Consider the following 23,071-nt stretch of genomic DNA (forward strand, 5'->3'; position numbering starts at 1 on the left):
AAGTGTGTTTTCTATCTTGGTTTTTGGGTTATTGGGTTTTTACAAAGGATTTCACATTGCTCTTTATTGAAACTTTCGTTTTTGCATCGCTAAAAACTATTATATTCACAATAATAATCGTATTCGTAATTATAATAGTAATAGTAAATCGCACATATTGGTTTAATAAATAACTAAAAGTAAGGCCAAATCAATTTTCATTTCATCTCATTCACAATTTTACCAACAAGTTTTCCACCTTGTAGTTTTTCTCGTTACGCTTACTTCTCCATATTCTTCTGTTTCGTATTATTATTGTTATTGTTATTATTTTTATGTTTGTGGCACTTTTGTGTGTAGGTGTTTAGAAATTAAATTTCCACTTATTGAAAATTAAATGCAAATGAATGCGTTATGCGTTGGAGGAGGTCGGACAAATAGTTTAGTTATAATGTTATTCAATTGGAAAAAATCAGATCTATAGACATTAACTACATAATATAACACTACAAATTTTCATATTTACTCATACATATGTATTAATTATCATGTGCAATCATTGTTGTAAAATATAGCTACAAGTTGCTCGAATTTTGTTTTTCTTCGTATTCTTTGATGGAAAGCACATTTTAGCGAAGGCTGCTAAATTGAAATATATATATATACGATTGAACCTTGGCCTGATAAGTTTAAATTCAATTCATCACGACAGTAGAATTCAATTAAGTTTCGCGCACAACATTAACATCAACAAACAAAGTCAGTTAAGAGCCGAGCCCCGTGTACATCTTGAGTTGCATATTGCTTTTAATTCTGAGTTGGCTCCAGATCCATATTGCTGATGCTGCTGCTCGGGGCATTTGCACGGGCAATGGCACTGGCGGACGCGGATGTTGTGGCTTTTGGACTCGACTCTTGTTTCGAGCTGCTGGAAGTGGAGGCGGTGCCCTGAGCTGACCCAGAAGCCGAAGGAGCTGCATCATTATCAACATCAAAGTCATCCTCCTCCTGTATCAGCTTGCGCGCCAATTTCACAGCCTCGAATTCACGATAATGCGCCTTGCGACGCCGCTCGAATTCACGACGTCGTTCTGAAAGAGAATAAACGAGTTAAATGTATATTTAATTGATGTTCAATTGAAGCTTACGTCGCTCCTCTTCGCTGAGGGGCTGGTCATCGCCGGAAGAACCTTCGTCGTCAATGCTTTGGGAAGACTGTTGTGAGGTGGCCGCAATGCGTAGTCTACAAATGGCATATAAAAGAGGACACTTTGAGTGAATGCTCAACTGAATGCTTATATAGTGTAATTAAATACTTCTCCACCAGCAGCTCGGTGTCCAGTTCGTCCCTGTTCGGCCCCTGTTCCGTGTAGTTGTATGGTGTTTTTGGCTCATCGATTTTCATATGGCCATAATCCTTATCGGCCGGATGAAACGTTTGCAGCACATTCAGCTCATCAAACTTGGCACTTTTGCGAAAACTGCACAAAAAATTGGAAAGAGAAACTGTTTTAGTCTTTGTTGTTATTAGGAAAGGTCAAAGTTAATCAAGGGTTTTGTTTTTACCTGGCGCCCGACTTGTCAAAGCTGCGCGAAGTCTTTAAAATGCCCTTGCAGGGCAACTGTGGACTGGGATTGTTTTGCATCTTGATTTGATCTCACACTAGCTGCAAATATATACGTATATAGATTAACACACACAAGCAACCACACACACACACCTATAAAAAGTTAATTTGAATATTTGCACAATTACGTCAATACAGTAATTTGTTAGCGGATGAATCACGGCGTATAACAGTAAACAAATGGCATTATGGGCTTAAAGTGCGGCAACATTGTTGAGAATGGCAATTCGGATAAATTCGCGGCACTTACGACACCTTGCAGTAGTTAAATGCTGCCCTTGAGGGGGGCCGCATGACCAGCCAGCCACCCACTGGGGAGGGCGGCTGCCACCCACCGGGGCTGTTGCCGACGCCGCCTTAGCATGTGGCATTTGCAACGCCCTTTACTTTGGCCTTTACTGAACATGACATGACCTGGCATGGCTGACTTTCTCTTTATCTATTGTTTTCGTTGACTTTTATGCACAACTTACTTTGTTTTTAGGGTTTTAGAAACCAAAATGCTGCAGCTGTTTTCCTATTTTTGGAGTGGGGTTATTGCAATGTGCAATTTTGCGTCTCACAAGTAAATCACGAGTGCGTTTCGAGCTGACCTTTGCGGTGTACTTAATTTGATTATATTTGATATAGTTTATAACGTGCGCTAAGAGTTTTAACGAATTAGCGCTTTTAATTTTGATATTTATCTATTTATATGTATTATTGTTAAGAGTGCGTCTGCTTAGAGGCGCTGTTAACTCACAGTGTGATGCTGTTAACTTACACTGTGTGTGCTGTTAGCTCACAATGTTGTTGCTATACGCTAGAGATGTGCGATATTAATTCATCGGTAAATTATGATGGCGATACAATTATATCGTGTATATCAAGTCACGTCTGCGAAAATCTAACAGAAAACGTGGCTTGTTTTTATTTTATATATAAAGCATATAAATAATATATATAATTTTTAGCTTAGGTGCTTCTCGTATATATTTTCTATTTAGATTTAAGAATTATTCATTCACAGCATTCGCCGAACAGAAATTAACGCAATTTACTGCTCCTGTTAGTTAACATTCGAAAGGCAAAGCATTGTTAACCCTTAAATGGTCCCAATGGGTTGATCGGTAACTTTAGTTAAGCGCAATTTTGTTATGTATATGAAAAATTAAATAATGTGCGAAATTATTGCCCACTTGTTATAATTGCATCACACTTAGATTATGCACGCTAAGTAAATTTTGATAAATGATTGATTTATTATTAATGAGCAGTTATCTTTAAAGATAAGTAACGCATTTAGCAAGAACTAATCGCTTGACAGATTAGGATTAACAATTGAGCTTGTATCTTATCGCATTGAAAATGTACAATTTACCTGCTCGAACTGCATAATTTTATGTTAGTCTGGATCTGAAAACCACAATGAGCAACAGCAATCTTTCCTCGGATATACGACCACTCCAGGAGGGTCTTCAGCGCATTGCCATTGAGGAGTTGAATGAGGTCCCATCTCGTATATCCTCTGATATTGCCACTCTGCGTGAATGGCTCCAAAGGCAACCGCATCTCTGCTCCTGCCTCACGGATCAGTTTCTGCTCAGCTTTCTGCGTGGCAGTAAATTTAGTTTGGAGAAGGCCAAACACAAGATTGATCGATATTACACGCTCCAGGTGGCTATACCCGAAGTTTTCAACGAGCATCGTCTCGCCGACGATCCTCAGGTACTGGAGATCGTACGCATGGGGTACTAAGACTTCATCTTTCAATCCTTCCCAAGTCAAGTTTCCGCTCTTTTTTAGTATTATACTACGCATACCCTTGGATGAGAAGGATCTCGGTCCAGCGGTAACTATTATACGAGCTGGTTCTTATGACACCAACAAATTCAAGTTCCAGGACATCATTCGAGTGGGCTCCATGTTCGGCGAGATTATGATGATGGAAGATGACAATGCGAATGTCAGTGGCTATATCGAGATATTGGATATGGCCGGAGTAACTGCGGCCAATTTGTTTGCCCTGCAACCGATGTTGCTGAGCAAGTTTTCCGCCTTTGCGGATGAGGCAATGCCCACCAGGCAAAAGGGTATACATTTCATAAATGCGCCGGAATCATTCGAGAGTGGCTTCAAGTCGCTGCGATCCTTCTTTCCCGACAAGATCAAGCAGCGCGTAAGTAAATAATTAGCCAGGAATCGTCTGCAAAAATAATCCTTTTATAGGTCTCCGTTAGCTCCGATCCGAAAGCAATTTTTGAGCGGGTTCGTCGGGAGAATTTGCCGCAGGAATATGGTGGCAGCAAGGGCACCATGCAGGACATTATCGATGAGATGGAGCTCAAGTTGTTCAGCTATCGCGATTACTTCGAGCAGTCACGTCACTTTGGCACCAATGAAAAACTGAGAGAACATAATGCTGAGAATATCAACTGCCAGAGTTACTTTGGCCTGGATGGTTCATTCCGCAAGCTAGATATCGACTGAACTCAGCAAACTATTTAAAACTATAAGCAAGCAATAAATTGAATGCATTGTTAACTGGCTTGACTCTCTCTACTTACTCTCCGGCTAGCAATTTCTTACGCTCTCCGTCTAGACTACTTATCTAATCTTAATTTTTGATTATATATTAGTGTTGCTCGACCACCAAAATGAAAACTTCATTCGTGAATCGACAGCGAGATCTGGTCAACATGCCTTCGATTCGTCCGCTTCGCGCAGAGCTACAGAAAAATGCCATCGAGCAGCTGAATGAGGTGCCGGAGCGCCTTGATCAGGATATTGCTGCACTGCGTCTGTGGATCGAGCAGCAGCCACATTTAAAGGCACGCACAGATGATCAGACCTTGGTTAACTTTCTGCGTGGCTGCAAGTTCAGTTTGGAGAAGACCAAATCCAAAATGGATCGATTTTATACGCTGCGCACCAAATATCCGGATTACTTCTTGGGTCATAATGTGGATGTGGATAAGTTGCTCGTTCTGTTTCGGATTGGGTAAGTTATTATCCTAGACTATTGTTGAATTTGGTAATGCGGAATTTGATAAACTTGATAAAGCAACGCCATAGCGCTGCCACGCCCACTAAATGACAATGGTCCTCGTATAATCCTTCTGCGCATGGGAGCCCATAATCCGGATATGTATCACTTCCTAGACATCAATCGAGCTGGATCTCTAATGCATCAGATAATGCTCAATGAGGATGACGATGCCATTGTCAATGGCTGCATACACCTGTTAGATTTGACTAACCTCAAAACAGGACACTATCTACAGATGACGCCCACGTTATCTAAAAGAATGACTGTGTTCCAGGAGCAGGCTTTACCCATGCGCACGGTGGGAACACATTTCATAAATACACCCGGAGGCTTTGACAAGATCTTCAATATGTTCAAGCCGATGTTGTCCAAGAAACAACAGAGCAGGGTAAGAAAGCAGTCCAAGTAGAAATAAATCCTTAACACTTTCTACAATACTTTCCCATAGCTTTATGTGCACGGCAACAATTTGGAGTCACTGTACAAGCAGATACCACAAAAGTATTTGCCCGTTGAGTACGGTGGCGAAAATGGTTCTGTGCCAGAGCTAATCAAGGAGTGGGAGGAACGCATCAATGCAAACAGAAATTACTGGGTGGATGAGGCTAATTATGGGACGGATGAGCGATTGCGATTGGGCAAACCCATCGATTTCGAGAGTCTATGTGGATTCGAGGGTTCCTTCAGGCAACTAAATGTCGACTAATATGCAATATATATATATTTCTTATCTATATCTATAACTTAAGATAATGCCTATCATATTTTGATAATGCTAAATTGTAGCGTATTCGAAATACAGCAATTTTCTTTAAGAAATGTGCAGTAAAAACTTATTGCATACAACTACAGATATAATCGGACTGAAGAGAGAGAGAGAGAGAGAAGAGGTGCACAAAATCAGCTGCTCGGATTGTTCTTTTTACGGGAGAACACGTGAAATGCAAAAAGTAAACAAAAAAAAAGTATTCCAAAATATTCAACATAGAAGAAAACAAAAATAAAACACTCGAGCACCGTTTGCCGATCCGAGAAATGTTTCAGTAATCTTTGGAGAGTCGTCGGGATCGGTCCATGTGTACCCGCTATCGGAAAATATTCGGAAAATCTACACACACGCACAGCATGAAACGAATTTGGAAATATTAACAAAAAAAATAAAAATTAGAAACAGTTTTATAGTGAAAGATCGGTGAACATAAATGTAAATGAGTTGCCATAAAGAATCCAATCAGTTCATAAACTGTCCATAGTTAATTGCCCATCAGGGAAAATCAAATGAAATCAAAGAAACTAATTATTTTGGCATGTTATATAGCTGGTGCTGCTCTTAAATCGAACACGCTTGTCTCTATATCTATATATGTATATAGTTTTATCTGTTATTTCTTGGCTAGTATTTAGACTATGAAAAGTAAAAAGTTCTGTTGCTCGGTCCATTCTCTGTTGTGTCTGTCTATCTAGTTGTCTGTCTGTCTGTGTGTCTCCTTGTGTGTTTGTCTGTCTGTTTGCGGTGATGATGAGATGGATGGATGTTCCCCCAAAAATAGTTTGCATAAGGCGAATACTGTGAGCTACTCTCCCCCCCTCCCTAGCCACTTACCCCCGACCTTGCCAGCACAGCGCGTCGACTAAATAAATATTTAGACAAAAATTAATGTACATGTTTGTCTGTGGTTTGGGAATCGGGGTATTGGGGATAGGAGATAGGGGCTAGAGGGTTTCCCACTCCAAATTCAGCCACCTGCACATTCCACGTGTAATTTGCGGACCTTCTGTCAGTACTCTGTTAGCGATGGAAAGTGTGTGGTCTTCAAGAACCAGGTCATAAATTAATTAAAATATAGCATATTCATATATAAGAGACAAGAAAGAACTTGTGTCCTAGGCACGCCGAAGATTAATTACCAAGAGTTTTTCTGCTGACATGTGCATTTTTTCCCAAATTCAAAATATTGTTCAGCTCTTGTGCGTTTCACACAAATCTTATTTATATGATTTCTGTTTCACAACTGGCTTTGAGCTGAATATTCCACATTTGTGTAGTTATATTGTATCGGAAAGGATATGGGATTGAAACCCTTTCAACCTTAAGACTTATCTTATAACTGCTTGTCCCCAGGGCAGCTACATATATAATATTGTGTTCCGATCCAAACTATGTACTGCCATCAGCAAAAATGTGGATATTTCCAAGCTTCATTGAAAGTGTGTTTTCAATTGAATATTCTCGTGTCAATTATAAATTTTTCGATAGAATTACTAACTTTAAGATTCTGTGCTTTAATTATAATATTTGTTTGAGGGTTTTCTAAGATTGCTCTGTAGAACTTTAGTTTGGTTCGACTCTATTCTGTCTGTTTAGACTTGTAGAAACACGACCTAGAAATTTTACTGCAGACAGGGTGTTTGCAGTTGCAGTTTCATCTCCCATTTAGCCATTTCAAAAGCCTTTTCATAATTTGTGTGCAGCGAAACGTGAAATTGGCCAAACGAGGAAAGACGCCCGAAACGTAGCCGGCGAGGTGAGCTGGGATGTCGACGAGGCGCGCACAATCGATGCCGGCACACATGGTGGAGCCAGCGAAGCCGCAGCGAGGACGCTGTGTGGCTGCCATCTGTTTCTCGTGGAAGGTGCTCACCTGCATCGTTTCGCATGTGTTGCTCGTGGCGCTTGTGGTCTCCTATTGTGTGGGCGGTGCCTACTTGTTCCAACATCTCGAGCGACCCCACGAGATTGAGGTGAGTTCGCAGCCAACATCCGAAGGGAAGTCAATCCGCTAAAAGCATCCCATGCAGGTCAAGCGAGACATTCAAAATCTGCGCTTCAATCTGACCGAACGCATTTGGCTGCTCTCCGATGATGCTCTGGTGCTGCGGGAGAACGATTGGATGGCGAATGTGAGCAAACATTTGGCCAACTTTGAGAAGCAAATATTGACTGCCATCAAGGCCGATGGCTGGGATGGCGACGAGGATGTTCGCAAATCCCAGTGGACCTTTGCCGGCTCACTATTCTACTCGATCATCGTGATAACCACAATCGGTAAATATAAAATATAAATACAATAATCAATAGGAGTTTTTTATTCGCACTAAACATATAGCTAAGCCTAGATCACTAATGAATACTACAGGGTGGTGGGTAGATAGGTGTGGGATAGCGGCAGCTAAGCCTTCTTATCCATGCTGAGCTTATCATTGACAGTCGCTGGTGCAATGGCGACAGACTTTGCACTCTTGCCCTCCGCTACGGCTGGCGACTTCTCGTCGAAGCCAAATAGATTGGATCCGAAATTGCCGCCCGCTCCATAGTTGCCACCAAATCCAGAGACTGGCACACCTGGCTGACCTTGGCCAAAGCTTGCGAGGCCATAGCCCTCCGTGTACTGTGGTCCACCGTACTGGGCTACCGGATACTGTCCGACACCCGCATACTGTCCTCCAGGCGTTGCGAACTGATTGCTGTTGTAATTGGTGCCCGCTCCGGCAAAGCCACCAAATGGATACTGACTGCCAGCGCCGGCAAACTGACCCTGCTGCGCGCCCGGGTAACCACCACCCACTCCAGGGAAAGTTGCGCCACCAAAGCTGCCAAAGCTGCCGGGATAGCCACCCAATCCGTGTCCCTGTCCCTGTCCGAATCCGAGTCCATTTTGTCCACCACCAAAACCATTTTGATAGACATTGGGATAGAGAGGTTGTCTACCGATGACACCTGTGGGTCCACCTGGACCTACGAGCACTCCCGGACTGCCACCAAAGCCGCCTGCAAACTGACCACCATTGGGCTGTGCACCACCGAAGCCACCATAGGGATTGCCACTGGGATACGGGCTGTATTGGCGTGTGCCCACATTAGGCGACACTGTGGGCTGCACATCCACATAGTCCTCGATCTCATCGTTCTCCGGCTCCCCAGGTAGCGGTCTCCTCGTCGTGGGCTCTCGCCTCAGCTGCTGCTCGTGTGTCTTTCTCGAGGATGTGCTGGCAATGCGATCGATATCGTCATCCTTGAATGCACGCTGTCTTCGGCTGTAGGTGCGCCAGACCCAATGATCGTCATCCGATCTGTCCGCTGTCGCCAGGGCCAGTTGACAGACGAGTGCCAGCAATGCGATGAGGCAATCTTTTCGCATGATTTCGCAGTCTTGCCGAGATTGGCCTTTCTTCCTATTTTAGTTTTAGTTGTTGTTGCTGTGAGTGGTTCACACACTGACCCGTATTTCTCGCTTGGTCGCGACTTGCACTCGTGTTTAGCGTTGGTAAGAGAATAATTCGGCAATGCGAGCGGCACACGCTACTTATATAACAATGGCCTAAAACGACAACAACGCACAAAATCACTCGACTGTGGCTGAAGCAGCGGCAGAGGCAGAGCCCACTGAGAGACCTCGGGGTCGCGGAGGGTGAGGGTGAGGCAGAGGCAGATGCGAAAGGTGAGGCAGGTGCGTCAATGGGCACAGTGGAACCAGCTGAAAGTGACGCATTGCTTTAGTCAGAAGAACATGCAAGTGCTTCTGCTCCCTAATCTCAATCTTTACTTTATTATGCCTATCAATTTAATACTAAATGCTTCCGAGAAAAAGATTCAAATGTGGTTAGGGGGTTAATGTATGCATAAAAAATAATTTAATGTTCAAAAGAAGAAAATATTCTAAATGCGATGGCTAAAAATATGAAGTGTATTGTTGTTAATACCTCAATGATCTCCATAAAATTTAGTTTCTATGATCGCTGCTCAAATGAAATATATAAAGTCAACTACGATTTTATAGGGAATTGCTTTGATCCCAGTTGAAAATGGAAGATATCAATAATATTGTGTTCTATACATTCCACTTGAGCATAGATCCTAGAAACTATATTCCATCTGAGAACATTTTCTATAAGCGCATATGATTTTTACTCAGCTTGTAGATTTATGCAGGGCAGCATCGAGTGCTAGACTGTCTAGCGATAACACCTGTGGGATTTAAAGTATGCACGTTTTAATCATTAATCATCTATTTTCTTTTCTTTTTATCATAACAAAATTGAATATGTGTTGCTGTTTGCTCTTCCATAATAAATTAATGGGTTGATTTAATGACTTAATCGAAAGCCTTCTACTTTGCATTTTTGTTTAGGAAAGAAATTGTTGTGCTGAACACACCCAGATGAGCCTTTGCTCCACTGTGCCCCAGTGTAAACAGCTAATGAATCAACGAAAACAAGCTAAACAAACAAACAGACAACAACAGTGGAACACAGTCGAAGGGAGATAGAGAGAGAGAGAGAGATAGTGGGTGAGGGAGACAGATTGACGGTCGTGGCAGACGGAGACGCAGTCGCAGACAAGACACGCCAGATTTAACAGCAATCAGAAATCGGCAATCAGCGATCTGCGATCAGCGATCTGTTTGATCGCCGGGCAGGCAGTCCACGTACTTAGCATTGATTCATCCATGTCAAAGAAATTTCCAAACCAAACCGCAAATTGAAAGGCCCATGTTCTGTGTTCACTGAACGGATTCATGCAGTGCCGCCCAGGAACTTGCTGCAATCGATGATTGGACAAAATGGACAGCTGGACAATGGTCACGTTCGAAACGCATAAATATGAAAAAGCCGCACGATCGTTTTGTAATTGCACGTTAGACTCCGACGCATTCTGATTTCAAAAAACTTTCCTGGAAATTTTAATGAGTTAACTGATTTTTACACACCACCACTTAATTGTTCCAAATGAATGTCCATTAACTGATTAAGTGCAGATATTGCATATTATATATATTTTTTTGGCTTATCATTCTTCAGATCGTGCAGTCATAGGTCAGTTATAGTTTTGTGTTGTTTTTTTGGACACACTTTGTTGCACACAGGTTGATTGGCCCACTGGACGGGCACCACGTGCATGACCTCTAAAATGGATACGGATTTGAGGTTTGGATATCGGGCTTAGAAACGAAATCAAAAATTTGAATTATATTTGAAAATAAAAAACAAACGCAAGGTCAAATGCGACTGACCACAGATGAGTTGTGTTTAGTTGCCAGATTTTAGATTGATGATGCGAACTTTTTGCACAATTTCCCCATTTGGTTGTATTTGGTTATTAGTTCGACTTGACTTGTCTAGTTTGGCTTTAGTTGCTCAGTTTCTGTGAGTTTAATGACCGACGCTTGTTTGGTCTGTGCTAATACCAAACACCACACACCCATTCCCCATTAACAATCATGGAGTCTATGCGAAATACTTCCGCATTTCCGCAAATGCCTTCAGGCGGCAAAACTTGAAACGTCTGTTTTGTTTTTGGTAGTTGTTCATTGCTTGGCGTAGGTGGCGATAATAGATTAGCGGACTTCCCAAACCGGAGCGATTAGACACGTTGCGCCCATTAGCATTTCATGAAACTTTTGGCTATTTGCTAGCTAACACAGTTCGATAAGGTTCAAGGCAGTTCTTAAGTCAAACAAAATTATCTAACAGCAGCTACAAAGTGTATGCGAAGAGTATTTCTAGAACAGAACAGAAATCTAGAGAATATTACATTGCTAGATTATGGGGACCATTGGGGGGCCATGCAATATGTATATTTCAACACAAATCAATTGTTTAAAGACATCAAAATACGCTTTGTTTAACAAAATTCTGTTTTTCCTTTCCGATTTGTTTGTAATTTTTACAGTTGATCAGCAATAAATCTGGGTATATTATACATATCAATTAAATTGGCTATATACTGACAATTTTGTCTTTGAATACTAAAGCAGATTGAGATTGATCGATATTTGTGAAATTTTGTGTATCATTAAAGCGAGTAACATCACTGAAATCTTCAACACCAATCCAATCTTAAACTCTGATTCTTGTGATTTATGTGAACTGCTGTGTTAAATTTTGCTCATTCCTAGGTATACTAACTTAAGTGGTTCTACCTCCATTATTTATTTGCATATGACCTGGCGATGCAACTGCAACTTGAACTGTGGACAGGCTATGGCCACATATCACCGCGCACGGACTGGGGCAAGGTGACAACGATCTTTTATGCTATCGTTGGCATTCCGCTGATGCTGCTCTGTCTATCAAACATTGGAGATGTGATGGCCACATCGTTTCGGTGGGTACACATACATATATATGTATTTAATCATTGCGCATTATTAAATTATTAAATTGTCATGCAGTTTCCTGTACTGGCGCATCTGCTGCTATGTGTGCACCCGATCCGCGAAGCGTCCGCGGAATACCCGCTCCCGCCAGAGATCGATGCGCATGCGTCCGCAGCGGGTGACGTCACGTTCGCAACCACCTCCTTCGTTCCGCCGCTCCATGAAGGTGACGCAGCGTTCGAACAATGATTCCGGATTGGGTCCGTCGATGGGTCACGCCTACTCTGATCCAGAGCTGCGCACCTATGGTCGTGGTTATGACGATCGCGAACGCGATCGTGAATTCGGTGGGCATAGGGGTAAGGGAGGAGGAAGAGGAGCAGATGGCGGACGCTCGCGTCACCAACAGCCGTATCATGTGCCGCTGCAGCATGAGCCTCGCCAGCGTCACACTGTCTATGGTGATTCGGAGTATGAGGGCCAAACGATGAATCGCGCCAATCGCTACAGCAGTCGACAGCGACAGCGGGACAGAATGCGAGATCGTCATACGGTGGAGCGCGAACGTTACGTGGGTCACTCCAAGTCACACATGCATGGCTCCATTGATGATTTCAGTGATATGCAGCCACCGGCCAAGCGGGCAGCCAGCGTGAGATCGGTGCGATCCCCGCAGCGTCAGGAGACGCGTGCCTCACGCGAATTACTTCGTCTGCAGTCCCATCCTGGTCGTGGGCGCGCCAAGTCTGTGGATCCACGGCATGGTCCGCAGTCCTCGCACTACGAGGATGTGGATGAGGATGTGGTGCGCAAGACGCCCATTATACCCAATCGTTATGTACTGGATGATGATGAGGATTTCGCCAGCAGTGGGCACAAGGCACGGAATGCTCCGCGTAGCCAATCTATGCCAAGATCAGCGCATCGTCAGCGTCAGCGTCAAAGGGAACTGGAACGCGAGCGTTCCCCGCAGCCACAGCAGAATCATCATCATCACCATCACCCTCATCAGCAGCAGCATCAACAGCTGCAGCAGCAGCATCGTCAGCAACGCCCCAATGTACGACGTGCTGGCAGCCTGGGACGTCAATCCTCGCGCTATGGCAATCATCTGGAGCCACCGGACTATGATGGAGCACCGCAGCCGCAACGGAATCGACGCGGACGTTCGCCACGCTATGATGACTACGTGGAGGAGAGCTTCGATGAGTTGTCCCTCTGCGAGGACAACGATCACTACGAGGATTATCCAGTGCGTCGAAGTTCACGCAATCGGGAGCCAAAACGCGAGCGGAGACGGGAACCACGTCGCCTACCACCCTCACCTCGTATTATGTCGCCAATGGGTTTTCCGGTGCAGCGACAGATTCGTCGGCGGCCCAGTTATGATTATGATGATGACGATTCCATGTATGGGGATGAGTATGGCGACAGATATGAACTGATGCCCAAGGATCGACCAGTGCCTATTTGGCTGTGTGTCTTTCTCGTTGTCAGCTATATTCTGGGCGGTGCGGCGCTCTTTGCCTTCTGGGAGAACTGGTCCTTCCTGGACTCCGCCTACTTCTGCTTCATCACGCTAACCACAATTGGTGAGTATCTTTTAGATGCCGCACTTCTTTCAGTCTAACTCTACCTCTCTCTCTCGTTCTCTTCAGGCTTTGGCGATTTTGTGCCCGCCAAGGGTGTCAAGGACGAATCGGAGCAGTCTATTGCCTACTGTTCCTTGTATCTGCTCTTTGGCATTGCCTTGCTCGCTATGAGTTTCAATCTAGTGCAGGAGGAGTTCATAGCCAATGTGAAAGAGGTGGCAAGACGCCTGGGCATACTCAAGGATGATGAGGAGGACCAAGACGACTGATGGCGTCCTCAAATGTTTAAAACAATTAACCATTTTATATTTACGTATCTTAAGTATTTAAAATGATTGGCTAAATAGATTAGGGTTTGAATATTATAAATAAAATACAGGAAATACTTATCCTATCTTCTTTTCTCAGTATGCCCCTAAAAGTATGCCCGATCTTTTCGATTGTGAGCAGAAACCTAAATCCCTGAATTCAGTTCGAAAGAGGAAGTCCTTTCTATTGTAATGCGCCTTATCCTTTGAATATTTCCAAAGATTTGGTCGAGTTAGAGGCCTTTTCCTTTTCGCTTGCGTACTGCTGAAAGTATGCCTTAATTTCTTAACTCGAGCGCAATTTAGTCAATATCACAACCCAATTTATGTAACTGGTGCGTGCACACAATATTCTCAAGAGGCAAAAATTGAAAAATAAATTTTTGTATTGATTTAATTTATCTCTGATGAAAGTTTCTCTGTAATACAGATGTGTTTATTAATTATAGAAACAAGAAATATGTGCAAATTGAAATAATAATAAGTATTTCGAGAATTGAATTGTGAATACAAAATACAAATAAAAATAATAATAAAAAGGAACAAGCAAATAGAGAAGAAATGCTCAAATTAGCGACTTAATAATAATATTTATTACTGGGATGCCGTATGAAATGTAATTCAGGCCACATTCTCTTTGTTATGCTGTTGCGGCCGGAAGAGAAAAGAAAATACGATTTATTGATTGCAATAATATTTAACAGATGTATTTTTAACTCACCCTATTAAAGGCTGGTGAACTGAGCGGTGAATTCCGTGGCGAATTGTATGGCGATCCTTTACTGGGCGTCAGCGAACGGGACAAGGATCTGCTGCGCTGCTTGACAACCTGCGGCTTCAGCGTGTTAGAACTGCGTGAGATGGGCGGGGCGGCTTTGTTAGAGCCACGTTGCTTAAAATTAGCACCTTCGACGGCCTCAATGGGCGTCGAATTCATAATGGTTTCAGTCTCCGACAGCTCCTCCACGGAGACCAGCGAGTCTGGTTCCAGTTCACCCTCGCTGCACTGCGAATCCAAACGGATATTAGAAATGGTAAGGGAGAATATACAATCAGTACCCGACTTACCTCATCAATGGTGGCCGTCGTGTCGAGATCAGACCAGTCCTGCTCCTGTCGATAGCGTCGCACTATATCCTGATGTGGCGACGTGGCGACCAGGCTGCGTGGATAGATGAAGTCACGCTTCGAAGGCGTTGTACCTGTGGGCGCATAAGTTTTCAGTTCACTCTGATGGAAATTGGAGAGCTCCTGATGGCAAGTCTGAAACTGATGTCGCTGCACCAAGGCATGCTGCTTCGTCTGCTCCGCGAGCTTAGCAATGAGATCGGCAGTGATGGCCGCATGACCACTGCCCAGCTGCACATCATCGGTGAGGATCTGATGGATCTGTTCGCCAGCAGCGATTAGCTGCTTCTGCTGCTCGTGACGCAACTGTTGGGCACGCTCCTCGCTGGCGCCGCACATCTGACGCAGTTGCATCTCATGGTTTCGAACTGTTTGCGTGCTGAGCTCAGCCTGTTTGGCACTCTCCTTGGTGAGATTCTCGAGCTGCACCTGCAGCGTCGAACACTTGGCCACACCCTGATCCACACAGAGCACAGCAGTGTGCAGCTGGTTGCAAAGCTCATCGCGGGCTGCTTGAGCCGTAACCGATCCCTCCATGGCATAGGCCTGCATAGTGTTGTCGGTTAGCTGGATCTGCTCGATGACCGTTGCATGGCTGCGCTTCAGTTGGCCGACATGTGTGCCCATACTGATCGTATTCTTGGCACGCTGCTGCTGCAGCTGCTCCAGTTGCTGCAGCAGTGCCTGCTCCTGCTGTGCCAACTCCTCCTCGTAGGCCAGCTCAGCCTGTAGCTGCTGCAGTTGCTCCGCATCGGGTGCCCGCATCGCTGTCAACTGCTGCAATTGTTGCTGCACCTGCTCAACGTGCTGCTGCAGCGCCTTGGCATTGCGCTCAATGATCGGCGAGAAGCCATCACGCATGCTATCCAACGCTGACTGGTGGCGTTGATTATTCTCCTGTAACTCCTGCAGATTAGCCATGATCTCTTCGGACAGATGCACCTTCCACTGCTGCATGTGTTCTAAGAGCTGCGCCACTAGCGCCTGGCAATGTGCATCCATACTACCCGCCACAGCTGTTGCAAACTGCGCCTGCAGCTGCCCCTGGGCCGTCAAAGCCTCCGTGCAAATGGAACGCAAGTTGTCAATGCTTTTGCTGGCATTCGCCACCAGACGCTGATGCACAGTGGTACAATTGGCTAGAAGGGGGAAGGAAGTAGTTTAGATGACCATGTAGAGTATGATAATTCTTTAGCTTACCCAGCTCCTCTGTCAGCTGTTGGGTGGAGCCTGCCTGTTGTTCCTGATACTGATTGAGGCTGCCATCGAGCAACTCCAGATTATCACGCATGCGTTCCGTAAATTGGGCACATGTGCTGCGAATCTTCTCGTCGACATGACGACGTCGCTCGATGGATCCATGCAACTGATACGTATCACCGGCAGCCAAGTCAGCTGCCTCGAGTATTTGATGCGCCTGGGTGGTCAACTGCTCCTCGGTTTTTACGTGAGATTCTACGATCTGTTTCTTTTCCTTGTAGCGTCGCTTGGTCTTGTTAAGCACCTTCTTGGTGAGCAGTAGGGTGCCTTTGGTGTCGGTTAGATGCTGTTCGGTACGTGTTAGCTTTTGGGTCTTCTTCACCAGATTCATGCTGACCTCGTTGAAGATCTTCTCCTTGTTCTGCAGCTCATCCTTTAGTGCCTTGAGCAGCATCATCTTTTCGTTCAACTCGCGCTTTTGCGAGTCCATCTTGAGGGTTAGCTCATTGTACGTTTCCTCGGCGAGATAGATGCCATTCTTGTCGCGTGCCGCCATCAGATCTCGTTTCAGTTTATCGATCTCCTCGGTGTACTCCTTGAGTACCGTCTTCTTCGTTAGCTTCTGATTGACCTCCGGCCTGTTTTGTATATTCTTGGCACGATGCGCATACTCCAGCGTACTCAGAGTCTCCTCAATATCCTTGTGCCCCGGCGATATGGTGGCTATAATCGATGTCTTGGTGCGTCCACCCAACGACTCCTGAAGCAGCCGCGTCAATTTGGACTCACGATAGGGTACATGAGGGGCACGATCAACTAGGGCAGTTATCACACGTCCGAGAGTTAAGAGACTCTGATTAATGTTGACCGTTTCGCGCACTCGAATGCCCTTCTCATTGCCCGCCTTGGAGACGTTCTCGCTGCCCGCCAAATCGACCAGATTTAGTTTGCCAATCTTGAGCATTTCCTCGCCATCGATGCCATTCTCACGTATGTGCACCACAATCGAGAAGACCGTGTGGGAGCGTGAGGATTGTGCATTCATCAGTGTGGTGGCCGTCTTACGACGCTCCTTGCCCTTCTCCAGCAGTTTGTACACATCATCTTTGCTGTGAACGGGTATCTCCTCCAGCCCCTGAATGATCACCGAACCCTTTTTCGTGCTGTCATCAAAGATGCGTATCTTGGTGTTGTCATCCGTGGAGAGCAGATCGCACAGCTCCTCGTTGTACAGCTCCAGATAGGAGATGCGCATCGTGTACTCCAGCTCCATCAAGCGCAGCTCATCAAACAAATGGCTCAGCGCTCGCGGTATGATGCCAATATCAGAATCCTAAACAGAAGGGGCGTGTTTTCAAAATTAGATAAAGGTTTAGATTTTGAAATTCTTAGAAATTCAGATATGCTGTCAAACATGTTAAGCCCTTCTACTCTTTACAAATGGATAAAGGGGTATATTAGTTTTGTGGTGTGTGTTTTAGGCAGAGGCATGAAGCTGTACTATATATATATATGTAGGGTATTTGTTAGTCGGTCATATTGTTTTTATATGATACCTGCTCTACTGTTTTTTATTTCCTTGCCATCCGCAGGTCAAACCTATTATATACATTTCTACAGGGTATTTGTTAGCGGTTATCTTGTGTTTCTGAGCTACTTGTTTTAGTTGCGATCCTCGCAGGTCAACATTAAAAAATTATCGGTCTAATAAAACGCAACTGTACCACGCAGGCAGGCAGACCTAAATAAGACTTTCTAATTTGGATCACACTTACATCTTCCCAGGAGGACTTCAGTTCGGCACACTCATTGCCCACCATCGTGTGGGTTTTGCCCGTGCCCGTCTGGCCGTAGGCGAACACCGTGCAGTTGTAGCCGGAGAGCACTTCCTCGATGAGGGGCGCCACAACCGTTGAGTAGACATCGCATTGACGCGATTCCGGTCCAAAGGTGCGATCAAATGTAAACTTCTTCGTTAGCTTCGATTCGAGGGTGTGTCTGGTGACGATCTCACGTGGCGGCATCACATCCACCACTTCCGCGGAGCGAATGCAACGTTCCCGCGAATTTAGAGGTCTGCAAAGGGAACAGTAAATAGCAGCACAAGATCACCAAAGGATTAAAAGAGAGGTGGGGGAGGGATCAACTCACCTGACTCGCACATAGACCTGAATGTTTTGGTTGGATTTGCGAGGCTGCTGCTGCTGGTTTCGCGAGCCATTCGCACCCGATGTTAAATCCATTTCTACAATAAAATGACGCCAAACACTTTTTACAAATAACTGTAGTCTCCTTATTTACACGTGTGTATGTGTGTGTGTGCAGTTATTGCGTGACTCTCAAGCACTGCACACTGATCACGAGTTGGCCAATCTTATTAAGTTACTTTCTATTAATTAATAAATTGGGCGCAGTCTTTTTCTACGTATATATGACAAATTATTGAAAGCCGCTGCTGATCGCGTCGTCCGTTCGTTTTTGAATGCTGCGAAAAAGTGTTCTTGCACTTTACGGGTGTGCACACACTGGCAACGCTGAATGTTAAGTGTGCATACACTGGCAGGGTTAATGTGGCCCTAAATAAAAATGCTCGCTTTATAGTGAATATATCACTGAATTACTACGAAAATATTATTAACATTTAAGTTACAGCACATTTTAAGTCATATATTTTATTTATTTGATTTTATGAGCGCAAGTATCGCGCGCAACGAAGCTGCCAAAAAAGTCCGCCAGTTGGCGCCAGTGCAATTATCGATAAGGCATCGATTGTTTTGCAGCATTGTTGTATGTGTGGTTGTGCCTTCGTCACCTCGTTCTAAAATTTTGGTTTTATAAAAATTTGTTATGTTCGCAGCAGCGCTTAAGTATTATTAATAAGAAAAAAATAGCCGACGAATAGCTGCCACCGCCAGGACGACCACATCGCACATAAGGTGACTCGATAGCTTGACAGCGGTGACGACATAATCAGACAGAGCCGTTTATCAACGTTGTTGTTCCTTTGACACTGCCGGTGCTCGAGTTTCCGTGTGTGTGTGCGCGTGTCTGTGTTTGCACAGTGTGCAATACTTGAGATAAAGCGCAGTAAGCCCAAAAAAACGGAAACAATAATGTGAATTATTTATAATCAGCCGATAATTTAATGCGTTTTATTATATTCCAGGTGTCTGCAAAATATGGACGTCGAAATGGGAGGCAATAGTGTCTACAATGACATGAATCTGTACATAACACAGGAGAGTTTCATTGTGGAACCAAATGGCCAGGATGAGCTATTATTAATTGGCCGCCTCGATAAGGTAACCCGTGTACAGGCCAAAACAACTCAGCTGACGAATCTGCGTCCCACGCGACGCATCTGCGGTGTGCTGGGCACCATCCATTTGCTGAGCTGCGATTATCTGCTGGTTGCCACGCATCGTCTCTTCGTGGGCGTCCTCAACAATGCCATTGTTTGGCGCCTGGCCGGCTACGATATTATTCCCTACATTCCGAATGCCATCCAACGCTCCGAGAATCAATCGTATTTGAACATGTTGCGCAAAACGCTGGACACAAAATTTTATTATTTCTCGTATCGTTACGATCTGACACACACGCTTCAGCGGCAGCGCGAGCTACTGGGACCCTATCATGGCGATCAGGGTCTGCTGCAGCGTGCGGATCGACGTTTTGTGTGGAACGCACATGTGCTGGAGCAATTCAAATGCGATAAAATGCAACGATTTCAGCTGCCGCTAATCCTCGGCTTTGTCTCCATCAATCAGGTGCAGATCAATGGACAAACGTTCTTCTGGAGCATTGTCACCCGGCGATCGGTGGAGCGGGCGGGCACGCGACTCTTCTGTCGCGGCAGCAACGAACAGGGACACGTGGCGAACTTTGTGGAAACGGAACAGATTGTCGAATTCAATGGCCAGCACACGAGCTTCGTCCAGACGCGTGGCAGTATGCCATTCCTCTGGCAGCAGTTGCCCAATCTACGCTACAAGCCACGTCCACGACTTATCCCGGGCAAAGATCATTTGGCTGCGTGTGCGGCGCATTTCAATGCACAGCTGAAGATCTATGGACAGCAGGTGGCCGTCAATTTGGTCGATCAAAAGGGTGCCGAGGGTGAACTGGCATCCACATTTGCGCGACTGGTGCGTGAACTGGGCAATACCAATGTGCGATATGAGGCCTTCGATTTCCATCACGAGTGCCGGAAGATGCGATGGGATCGTCTGAATATACTCATTGATCGTCTGGCCCATGAACTAGAAGATTTTGGTTACTATCATGCCTTCGACAATGGCAATCTGGTGTCCACGCAGACGGGCGTCTTTCGCACCAATTGCATCGATTGTCTGGATCGAACAAATGTGGTTCAGAGCATGCTCGCTCGTCGCTCGCTGACCGTTGTCCTGCAAAAGCTGGGCGTTCTGCATGTGGGTCAGCGGGTCGAGCATGCCTCGAGTAACTTTGAGAAGCTGTTCAAGGGCGTCTGGGCGGACAATGCGGATCTGGTCTCGCTGCAATACAGTGGAACGGGTGCCCTCAAAACGGACTTTACCCGCACTGGCAAACGAACAAAATCGGGCGCCATGCAGGATGGCAAGAACTCGTTAGTCCGTTATTATTTGAACAATTTTGCTGATGGCATACGTCAGGATGGCATCGATCTCTTCCTGGGCCACTATCTGATCAATGAGAACGAGGGCAGTGTATTGCCATCGCCACTGATGGCGCCACATGGCTGGCGCTATTTCGCCTTCCCCTCGGTGCTGCTCGTTGCTGTGGCCATGTTCGTTATCACCATGACATATCCGGCGGAGTTTAGCACAGAGAATCTGCTCTTTATGCTCTTCTGGGGCGCAATGATTGCGGTTAGCGCCACGGGCATTATGCATTACGGCGTGGAGTTCGTTCAATGGCCACGGCTTTTTCCGCTCATGTCGTTTCATTCCGCCTGACGTTAGTGTCGTCTAATAATCACAAGGATTACCATGGATAGCCTCAAAGTCTTCATCATGCTTGGCCAATATTTAAAGACATCATCGTGCACGCAGTCATAAATAAATACTTAACAAAATTCCTGTTTACAATGCTCCCAACTCCCCTCAATTGTGTATTTTTGTGTTCAACACGTGATCTTTTAGACCTTCTTCCTTCCCAAGCCCTACCTCCTTTCCCCTTCCAGGACATCATATTTTATTTATAGTTGACATCGTTTTTAATGCATAAGCTTCCCGCTGCAGCGCAGATTTGTAAGGGGGCAACAAGGAGGCATATTACAATTAATTAAAATTACAATTACGAGTAGCTCAATCAAAGTTTGTAGTACAATTTCGAAAAATTGAATAAAGCGTTTTATGCATTACTAGAACAAAGAAGAAACCCTCCAAAAAACCTAAAACGTGTTTTTTAATGTGGAAGACGATATGCGAATTTTGTGGTTAAGATAATGGGGGTTCTGTCTGAGGAAGCCCAAGATGTTAACTGTTAACCAATGGTGACTTGACTTGAATTGTATTTTCTTTGTTTATTATTTTATGCTTATGAAAATAGTTTAAACAAAATATGTATAGATATGACCATCTTCAGACATCAACATTATCTTCAATTGTAAACATTTTCTACTGACTTTGTACATACCAATTTTCACAGCATACAACAAATATTTGACAAAAATGAAAAATTTCGAGCAGTCGCCTCGTCTCAGCTCAACTAAAACAGTTCAGTTTGTTGCCTCGGCCCAAATAACAACATCAATGTTTGTTAGTTACAAAATTTTGGAATTTTATTCCATAATTCAACCAAAATCGCAAATAGTTAATTGGGATACACATTGGTGCCACTAGTGCCACCGGTGGCACCATGTCCAAGTGCAAGAGGTGCTGCAAGGGCAGATGTCTGCCCTGCCTGCCACGGTGCGTGCAACCAGATCCGTGCTATGTACCCCATTCATCCCCGACCATCAAATGTCTGCGCTATTTCTCCTGCAATCTGGACAAAATGTGCCCCTGCGAATGCCGTGAGGATGAGTCCGATAGCGGTAAGTTTGGATATCAGTTGAGCCATCTAATTCTAATTCATAGAATGTCCTCCTGTGCCCTGTAAGCGTTGTAGCAAGTCGTGGATTGAGCGGCGTTTGGAGCCGTGTAGATGCTGCGGCAGCGATCCAGCCCATCCTTGTTACGTACAGAAGAAGCAGGAGATCGTGGAGGTGGCGCCAAAAGACAAGAAGGGAAAGGGTAAGAAAAAGAAGAAGAAAAAGAAGAAGAAGAAGAAGAAGGGTCGCCGGAGGGGTGGAGGCATCGGTTGCGAAGACGAACGCCTGATAACCGGGCAAGATCTCTTTGGTGACATTTCGCTACCATCTGATGACGGAGCATCTGATGATCCTTGCAGCCACAGCTGTGCCGAATCTGCCAGTTGCTGTGACTTGAGTGAGCTTTAACTATATTTCACAATATATGAATTATTACAACTGTTTTGCCTAACAGCGCGAGCTATAAGACAATTGCGATTCCTGTTGGCCAAATACAACATTGAAGTTTAGTGGATCAAAGCACTTTTAAAGTCAGCTCAAAAATATCAAATCACAGCAAGCTGATCGCATAATTAAATCAAATATTTAAACCTTAAGCTTAACCGACGGCATATTATAATTAAAATTAAAATTACAAGTATCTCAATCAAAGTTTGTAGAACAAGTTTGAACAATTTATTAAAGGTTTAATAATAAAAAAATAAATGGAATAAGAAATGCGGATTATTGGACATGAATTCTTCTGGCTAATTTTACTGGTGTACTTCACAAATGACTTAGCCTGTCTTGCTTCCTATTCTGTCAAGGGATAGCCTGTCTTGCTTCCTATTCTGTCAAGGGATATAGATAAAAATATAAACTAAGTTGGTAATTTTTAAAGCCATGCATCCAAAAATGATGAAGTAAGCAGCAGTATTTCACTTGATTAAAGTAATTAGAATTATTAGCGTTAGAGTGACTAATTTCTTAAACAAATAATCAGCTTAATAAATGCTGCATTTATTATCTTGTGCTAAACAAAAGTTGCATATATATGCATCTGCCGATATTATCATCATCTTCTATTGGATAAAT

General features: G+C 44.5%; 8 protein-coding genes across 11 annotated transcripts; 5 read left to right on the forward strand and 3 right to left on the reverse strand.

Moving 5' to 3' along the window:
- Positions 1 to 16: 16 nt before the first annotated feature.
- Positions 17 to 2,406, reverse strand: LOC6556854 (protein phosphatase inhibitor 2). Its single transcript, XM_001983636.3, has 5 exons — positions 2,081 to 2,406; positions 1,546 to 1,646; positions 1,296 to 1,460; positions 1,128 to 1,222; positions 17 to 1,070 (listed from the first exon to the last, which is right to left on the reverse strand). Exons 2-5 carry the CDS (start codon positions 1,623 to 1,625, stop codon positions 787 to 789), a joined length of 624 nt encoding a protein of 207 aa, XP_001983672.1. The 5' UTR covers positions 1,626 to 1,646; positions 2,081 to 2,406; the 3' UTR covers positions 17 to 786.
- A 585-nt stretch (positions 2,407 to 2,991) lies between these two features.
- LOC6556889 (alpha-tocopherol transfer protein) lies at positions 2,992 to 4,130 on the forward strand. The gene is made up of 3 exons (XM_001983635.2): positions 2,992 to 3,337; positions 3,393 to 3,765; positions 3,816 to 4,130. Exons 1-3 carry the CDS (start codon positions 3,015 to 3,017, stop codon positions 4,074 to 4,076), a joined length of 957 nt encoding a protein of 318 aa, XP_001983671.1. The 5' UTR covers positions 2,992 to 3,014; the 3' UTR covers positions 4,077 to 4,130.
- Positions 4,131 to 4,258: 128 nt separating this feature from the next.
- Positions 4,259 to 5,341, forward strand: LOC6556823 (alpha-tocopherol transfer protein). The gene is made up of 3 exons (XM_001983634.3): positions 4,259 to 4,587; positions 4,651 to 5,023; positions 5,084 to 5,341. Exons 1-3 carry the CDS (start codon positions 4,286 to 4,288, stop codon positions 5,339 to 5,341), a joined length of 933 nt encoding a protein of 310 aa, XP_001983670.2. The 5' UTR covers positions 4,259 to 4,285.
- Positions 5,342 to 7,170: 1,829 nt separating this feature from the next.
- On the forward strand, positions 7,171 to 13,713 carry LOC6556672 (serine/arginine repetitive matrix protein 1). The gene is made up of 5 exons (XM_001983632.3): positions 7,171 to 7,377; positions 7,435 to 7,681; positions 11,614 to 11,740; positions 11,808 to 13,324; positions 13,391 to 13,713. Exons 1-5 carry the CDS (start codon positions 7,171 to 7,173, stop codon positions 13,591 to 13,593), a joined length of 2,301 nt encoding a protein of 766 aa, XP_001983668.1. The 3' UTR covers positions 13,594 to 13,713.
- Positions 7,732 to 8,852, reverse strand: LOC6556860 (glycine-rich protein DOT1). Its single transcript, XM_001983633.2, has one exon. The coding sequence runs from the start codon at positions 8,772 to 8,774 to the stop codon at positions 7,806 to 7,808; it is 969 nt and encodes a 322-aa protein (XP_001983669.1). The 5' UTR covers positions 8,775 to 8,852; the 3' UTR covers positions 7,732 to 7,805.
- A 419-nt stretch (positions 13,714 to 14,132) lies between the features above and the next one.
- Positions 14,133 to 18,413, reverse strand: LOC6556987 (kinesin-like protein Klp61F). 2 transcript variants are annotated; one of them, XM_032734299.2, is made up of 6 exons: positions 18,112 to 18,413; positions 17,736 to 18,036; positions 15,961 to 17,293; positions 14,701 to 15,899; positions 14,354 to 14,638; positions 14,133 to 14,280 (listed from the first exon to the last, which is right to left on the reverse strand). In XM_032734299.2, exons 1-6 carry the CDS (start codon positions 18,201 to 18,203, stop codon positions 14,254 to 14,256), a joined length of 3,237 nt encoding a protein of 1,078 aa, XP_032590190.1. In that variant the 5' UTR covers positions 18,204 to 18,413; the 3' UTR covers positions 14,133 to 14,253. The 2 variants fall into 2 exon arrangements, with proteins under 2 accessions (XP_032590190.1, XP_032590194.1); XM_032734303.2 differs by having other exon boundaries at positions 14,133 to 14,277; positions 18,112 to 18,412.
- A 319-nt stretch (positions 18,414 to 18,732) lies between these two features.
- LOC6556679 (phosphatidylinositol-3-phosphatase SAC1) lies at positions 18,733 to 21,361 on the forward strand. 2 transcript variants are annotated; one of them, XM_032737018.1, is made up of 2 exons: positions 18,733 to 18,896; positions 19,127 to 21,361. In XM_032737018.1, exon 2 carries the CDS (start codon positions 19,140 to 19,142, stop codon positions 20,916 to 20,918), a length of 1,779 nt encoding a protein of 592 aa, XP_032592909.1. In that variant the 5' UTR covers positions 18,733 to 18,896; positions 19,127 to 19,139; the 3' UTR covers positions 20,919 to 21,361. The 2 variants fall into 2 exon arrangements, with proteins under 2 accessions (XP_032592909.1, XP_001983666.1); XM_001983630.2 differs by having other exon boundaries at positions 18,734 to 19,047.
- Positions 21,362 to 21,711: 350 nt separating this feature from the next.
- Positions 21,712 to 22,585, forward strand: LOC6556652. Of its 2 annotated transcripts, none has more exons than XM_001983629.3 (3): positions 21,712 to 22,000; positions 22,044 to 22,394; positions 22,452 to 22,585. In XM_001983629.3, the coding sequence occupies exons 1-3, from the start codon at positions 21,823 to 21,825 to the stop codon at positions 22,505 to 22,507; spliced, it is 585 nt and encodes a 194-aa protein (XP_001983665.2). In that variant the 5' UTR covers positions 21,712 to 21,822; the 3' UTR covers positions 22,508 to 22,585. The 2 variants fall into 2 exon arrangements, with proteins under 2 accessions (XP_001983665.2, XP_032595776.1); XM_032739885.2 differs by having other exon boundaries at positions 21,939 to 22,000; positions 22,067 to 22,394.
- Positions 22,586 to 23,071: the final 486 nt, after the last annotated feature.

The sequence above is a fragment of the Drosophila grimshawi genome, unplaced genomic scaffold (assembly GCF_018153295.1).
Source record: "Drosophila grimshawi isolate 15287-2541.00 unplaced genomic scaffold, ASM1815329v1 contig_44, whole genome shotgun sequence".
Taxonomy (NCBI): domain Eukaryota; kingdom Metazoa; phylum Arthropoda; class Insecta; order Diptera; family Drosophilidae; genus Drosophila; species Drosophila grimshawi.